Genomic DNA, 6,562 nt, shown 5'->3' on the forward strand with positions numbered 1-6,562 from the left:
GTCCAGCTCCAGGTTGAGCTGTTGTTCAGCATCTTAGCTGTAGAGGGCAGTGTCACTGGCCCTCATATGTGGGACCCGAACCGGGACCCTGTGGCGTCCAAAGCCAGCTCTTAACCAACGCGCCACTCAGCTGGCCTGTATTTTTTTTTTTAATTGGGAAATCGGGGAAGGGGAACAGACAAGTTGCTGTCCTTTTGTTCTTCAGTCTAATTGTGGAGGACGTCACGTCACTGGCCCATGTTGGTATTATCATTGCGCTCTTCCCAGGTGAGGCAGATCGGTCGCCGGCCACTGGACGGCCGCTCACAGTTCTTGGCAGCTCACACCGGCTGCCAGCCACTCACGGTAGCTTACGGGAGCCCACTGCAGCCTATGCCTTCAACAGCAACTCACAGCAGCCCAGCTCCAGGTTGAGCTGTTGTTCACCATCTTAGCTGTAGAGGGCGCAGTGTCACTGGTCTCATGTGTGATCCGAACCAGGGCCCTGCTGCTCAGAGCTGGCGCCCCAACCCAATTCTTAACCAATGCACCACTCAGCCAGCCCATAAACATGTTTTAAGCAGTTCAGGTTGTGGTAAATGGTTTTCATGTCAGGAATGTGATGCCCTTTGGGAGAACAGGGGCATGATAGGGGAAGATAGGGGCTTCCTAGGTCTGACTATGTTCTTCCCCAACCCAGGTGGACAGGCAGGGCTTGCTTCTTATTCTCTGAACTGCATGTGTATTGTGCTCTCTTATTTAGGGAGAAAGGCTGGGCCTGGCCAGGGGCCAATGGGCCTTGAGTCCCAGGCATGCTGGACCTTGGGCTGGGGGCGGGGAGGAGGGCCCAAAAGGGGGACTGGCAGCCTCAGAAGACCTAGGAAAATATAATCCTGCCTTGTGTTATAGGATATGTACAGTATTATAGTTGTTACATTGTATTATATATACACACTATATTACATATAATACTGTGTTCTGCATTTGAGAGTTGCTGAGTAGAGCTTAAAAGTTCTTACCAGAAGAAAAAACGTGTTGTTTTTTAAAGATTTTATTGGAGAATTGGGGGAGGGGAACAGACAAGTCGCTGTCCTTTTGATCTTCAGTCTAGTTGTGGAGGACGTTGCTTCACTGGCTCATATTGGTATTATCATTGCGCTCTTCCCAGGTGAGGCAGATCGGTCGCTGGCCTCTGGACAGCCACTCATGGTGGCTCTTGGCAGCTCACACCGGCTGCTGGCCGTTCATGCTGGCTGCCGGCCACACACGGTAGCTTATGGCAACCCACTGCAGCAGGGGCTACAGCCTACGCCAACAGCGACTCATGGAAGCCCAGCTCCAGGTAGAGCTGTTGTTCACCATCTTAGCTGTAGAGGGCAGTATCACTGGCCCCCATGTGGGATCCAAACCAGGGCCCTGCTGCTCAGAGCTGGCGTCCCAAGCCAGCTCTTAAGCAACGCGCCATTTGGCAGGCCCCAAGAAAAAACTTTTTGTGACTGTGGTGATGGATGTTAACTGGATTTCTTGTGATCATTTCTCAGTGTACACGGTGTCAAGCCATTATGTTGCACACCTGAAACTAATATATTTAATTATATCTCAAAGCTAAAAGGTGGCCCGTCCCTGGTCCCTCTGACGGTTCCTCTCCCAGACATGAGGAAGGCGCAGCATGCATGTCCCACACACAATGTCCTTCAGAGGGTAACCCCCAAGCCCCAGTGCTCAGTGGGGAAGTCACGCAGGCAGGGTGACACAGGCCAAAGGCCAAAGGCAGGAAGCTAGCAGATGCAGGAGCCCCAAAAAGGAAAGAGGGGAACACAGGGGCAAGGAGCAGGAAAGCACCAAACAGTGGGTGCTCAGCCTTCCATACAGGCTCCTGGGTGTCCCTGGGGAGGATGGGCCACCTCTGGCTCGCACTCCTGAGGGCATGGTCAGCCCTCCTCCTCCAATGGCCGGGCCAGGGACCTGGTGGCAGACCTCGTGCCCATCCACGAGCAGCCACCAGCTTTGTCACCTGTGCCCCTGCGCGTTGGTGAAGTGCCTATGGGGATGTGAGTGACATAGATGAAAGTGACATAGATTGTGTGGGGGCTGGTGTAGGGACCATGCCATGGACATAAAAGGAGTATGTTGTGCCAGCAACTGAGGACATGATGCACCCTTTTCCTACGGTCCACACAGAACAAGGATTCTCTTCTGCACGTGCCCTGGTGGCTAGAGCTGGAAGCCCCACTTTAAGGAGCCAGAGGGCATCTCTGTTCACATCCCAGAAGACATGCAGAGCTCCCCTCTGCTGGGACCCATTGGTGGGGGGATGGAGGCTGTGGAGTCCTCAGCGAGGCCCCAGTGCTGTGTTGTGCATCACCCCCATGTCTGACCTCTTCTATGCCCACCCAGAGCGCAGGACCCAGAAGCTTAGCAAGCACTTGGCTCAGGGGGTCCAGGGGCAGGTGGGTAGGTACCTCCAGCAATCCCATCCTCCCAGCAAAAGGGCTCCGGTCAGCTGGCAAACACCCAGTTGTACAGGAGCAGCCGCAACACTCAGGCCCTCCCAGGGCTGTCCTCAGCCCCACCTTCTTTCTGGCTGGGACCACAGGCCCACTCCTAAACCCCGGGACATCTGCCTTTCCAAAACCACCCCTCCACGCACAACACATGAACACACTCAATCCCACTCAACTGTACTTATAGATGGCTAAAAAAGTCCATTTTACATGTATTTTACTATCATATAAAGCCCTACCCCGCACCCCCAGATGAAGGGCAGATGTGGGAGGTGCCACTCTAGCCCTATATCCTGGCTGTGTGCCCCCACCCCCATGCTGCCCAAGTAGGAGCGTCCTCAACCAGCTTCAGTGCAGCCCCTGCCCATGACAAGCTGGCTGTAGTTGAGTCAGGAACCCATGACCCCAGCTCTCATCCCCATTGCCTCTCCCCTCCCAGGACCACCCATAATCCACTCAAGGTTTTCCACCAATTGTGCCCACTTCCCAAACCCAAGAAGTCATGCCTCTACCCAGCTAGCTCATGGTCCACACCAAGCAGAGCCTCCAGCGACGCTGCTTGTCCTGGTCCAGCCTGGGCTGCAGGCAGGAGTGGATGGAGGGACTCCCTCCTGACACTGCGCCCCTTTCCCATGGAGACAGCTAGCCAGGGAAGACGTGTCACAAGCCAGCAGAGCAGCCTACCTACCTGCATGTCCTCCTACAAGGGGACAGGCTGAGGCAGGAAGGCTGAGGACCATCAGCCACATCAGGTTGCTGGCGGCCACAAGTTACAGACCCAGTGCCCATGCACCCACTGAGCCAACCAGCCTCTCTGCACAGAGGGGTGGGGAGGACTGTTCACAATGTGGCCATCAGACGCTCCCTTCAAACACCCCCACCACCAAAAGTGGAAAAGACAAGACCTCCCAGTGATTTTTCCAGAAAGGTTCACTCTGGTCTTGCAGCAGCATATACAGAAGAGCCGAGGGGGATACCACCACAGGCCCGCCTGCTGAGGTACACCACAACCGGATCCCCCTCTTCTGAGGACCTCATGGCTGTCATGTGGATACTGTCCAAGGGTCCTTCCTTCTTTGCCCCAAGTTAACACCTAAAATGGAAACTGCTGTGGAGCTCACTGAGCTGGGGTGCCAGGTGGAGGCCGTACTAACAGCAGGTCAGACAGCGGCCCTTCCTAAGGAAACATGCGCAGATGGGGTACCTCCCTCCTCTCCGGGGGAGCCTGCTGAAGTCTGCGCTGAGGGTGGAGCAGGCAGCTCCAACAGGACGCCAGTCATCTGGGAAGGGGCGGGGGTGTCGGGTGCCCCAATTCCAAGGGAAGTCCAACCGTAAGCCACAATTGGTGGAGGTGAGCAGAGCTTACCGAGACAGCGCCCAGTGTGGCCCCACTACCACCTGTGGAAGGTTCTAGAGCACACCGACAGCAGACCCCACTGCAGCAGTCAGGAGGCAGTCTGTCAGATTTATTTATCCTACTCAACATAACCCCAGAACACAGGAGCAACTCTGTACACCTCTAGAAACTCACAGCTAGCTCCAAAACAATAGAAATTTTAAACTACAAAAGAGGAGTTGTATTCAGCAAATATAAAGAGGAACTTCAGGCTGTGTCGCACGCTTCTCCGACTATTTACAGTGCCCGGGCCCGGGTTCAGATCTCGCCAGCCTCCTTCTCCTCCGACCTCCGCGAAGCCGTCTTCCCGTTGGCGCTCTCAAGCCTCCCATCGGCGGCCCCCCGCTCGCTCCGCCCGCGCACCCAGGTCTCTTCCGTCGATGCCCGCTCTCTGGAGAACCTAAGAAATGGGAACCAGAGGCTCAGCAGCGGCTGTTGTCCCCCTTCTGACTGGCTCCTCAGGCGCTGAAAGCTTGGACCCTGGTCAAGGAAGGCTAAGCTAAGACCCCCCACACCTGGGGAGGCTCCCCGCCAGGCCAGAGGGCTGCCAGGCTGCCATCTGGTGCCCAACCCACAGCCACTAAAAGGTGACATTTGCAAAGATTTCGAATAACAGCTAGAATGTGAATGGAGCAAAGGAAAATACAACAGAAGTCTGCACCCAGAATGTGACCCATCACGTAAAAACATAAAAAAGGACTCCAATCAAGCATACCAGTGCTAACTGGTTACGAGTGGTGTTTTCTTCCTCACAAAAACCAAGTCTCAGGGGTTCTGTGTATTGAAGTGACAATGAGTGTGCAGCCCCTGCGTGCAGCAGGCCACCTGGTGGGGCTGTGCCCACGTGTGCCTGCCTCCATGACCTCTCCCCCGTCCCATCCCTGAATCCATCTGCAGCTCTCTGCCTGGGGCTCCCAGCGCCCCGGGCTCCCTTCACAACTCCTCAGGGCCCCGACACTCAGTCCCAGCAGCCCGGCCAACAGGCCCCATGACAGCCCCAGCAGACCCTGGGAACACAAAGAAGGGGCTCACTCCTGGTCGCAGCTACTGAAGGAGTCAGAGTAGTTACTTGTATTTCGCACTGCGGTCCCTGGAAGCCCAGCGGTGGCCCCGGCTGTGGCTCCGGGAACGACTGCGGTGGCGCCGGTGTCTGTCTCGGGACCGGGACCTCGAAGACTTCCGTCGCTCTCTCGAGGTAGATCTTGACCGCCGCCGGCGCCGGTCCCGGGAACGCGACCTGCAATGGACGCCAACCAGAGGCTCTGAAAGCCGAGGTGGCCTCACCCCAACGCTCCTGCCCTCAGCATGCTCAATGCTTTACTTGTATCTCCCCCTTTCCTCCCACACATTTACAACTTGGGTTCCCAGGCGTCCCATCAGTTAATCTTTGGTCCAAAAGAACTATGGACAGACCCTTCCCACTAATGCTTCCTGAAAACATCTTGCCAGGAAACTCCTGGCCACCAATAATAATTGTGAAGTTATAAGGGTTAAGTATTAAGCAAAATGCACGTGTAAAAGAGCATCTAACTGTGAACACTTTAATGGATCTGGACACCTACCTCCTGCGATCTCTGGTTCTTGATCCAGACCTAAAATGGAAAAAAAAAAAGTGAACAATTTCCCCCAAACAGCCCCATCGTTCACATATAAGGGGAGGTACCCCCAGTCCACGAGGTGAAGGAGGGTTGACCTCCCTGGGGAACCTGTCATCTTCTGGCTGCTCCTTCATGCTCCGGCCTGCGGCACCAAGGGCCAATGCTGATGGCATGAGGCCCACCCCAACCCCAGCTCCCAGCGGCTTGACGAAAGGACAAGACCGCATCCTGAGTTCAGCAAATGGCTCTGCAAAGAGTGGCCACTAGCCCAGCTATGCCGCCATCACCTAATAGGCCAGTGCTGGGCAGAACTCAAAGTCATCAAGACATCAAAGGTACAACAAAGCCTGAGTCCCAAGCACAGGCTCACCGCCAAGGGAGGGTCACACGAGCTCCTGGGGAAACAGTAGACAATCTGTAATCCAAGAAACGCAATTACAACAAGGTCTTGTTTTACAGCGTTCTACAGCAGAAATTTACAAGGCTGACATCAACATGTGCTGAGGAGGAAGTGACAAAAAGACACTCACACACCATGTGGCTGGAGGGTGATCTGATAAAGCCTCTTGGAAAGTAATTTCTGCAATTTCTACCAATATTTATAAATTTCTTTGTCCCAAAAACACTAAGGAATTTTACGAAACACTTAAAAATATACAATGATGATGTCTAGAGTACTCATTCAAAACGTTTTATGAGGGGCCGGCCGAGTGGCACGTCGGTTAAGAGTTGGCTTGGGACGCCAGCTCTGAGCAGCAGATCCCCGGTTCGGATCCCACATGAGAGCCAGTGACACTGCCCTCTACAGCTAAGATGGTGAACAACAGCTCAACCTGGAACTGGGCTGCTGTGAGTCGCCGGCAATGGCATAGGCTGCAGCCCCTGCTGCAGTGGGCGGCCATAAGCTACCGTGTGTGGCCGGCAGCCAGTATGAGCAGCCGGCACCCGGTGTGAGCTGCCAAGAGCCCCTGTGAGAGGCCGTCCAGAGGCTGGCGACTGATCTGCCTCACCCGGGAAGAGCGCAACGATGGTGCCAACTTGGGCCAGTGAAGCAACGTCCTCCACAACTAGACTGAAGAACAAAA

General features: G+C 54.9%; 1 protein-coding gene across 1 annotated transcript in view; it reads right to left on the bottom strand.

Moving 5' to 3' along the window:
* Positions 1 to 3,920: 3,920 nt before the first annotated feature.
* The window catches only part of LUC7L (LUC7 like), a 47,871-nt gene continuing 45,229 nt past the window's right edge, over positions 3,921 to 6,562 (bottom strand). Inside the window, exons 7-9 of the mRNA XM_019648447.1 lie at positions 5,442 to 5,471; positions 4,949 to 5,116; positions 3,921 to 4,279 (exon numbers count right to left, since the gene is read on the bottom strand). Coding sequence (XP_019503992.1) covers positions 4,138 to 4,279; positions 4,949 to 5,116; positions 5,442 to 5,471 — 340 coding nt within the window. The 3' untranslated portion in view covers positions 3,921 to 4,137. The remainder of the gene's footprint in view (positions 4,280 to 4,948; positions 5,117 to 5,441; positions 5,472 to 6,562) is intronic.

This window comes from Hipposideros armiger, unplaced genomic scaffold, assembly GCF_001890085.2.
Source record: "Hipposideros armiger isolate ML-2016 unplaced genomic scaffold, ASM189008v1 scaffold_126, whole genome shotgun sequence".
Lineage (NCBI taxonomy): Eukaryota > Metazoa > Chordata > Mammalia > Chiroptera > Hipposideridae > Hipposideros > Hipposideros armiger.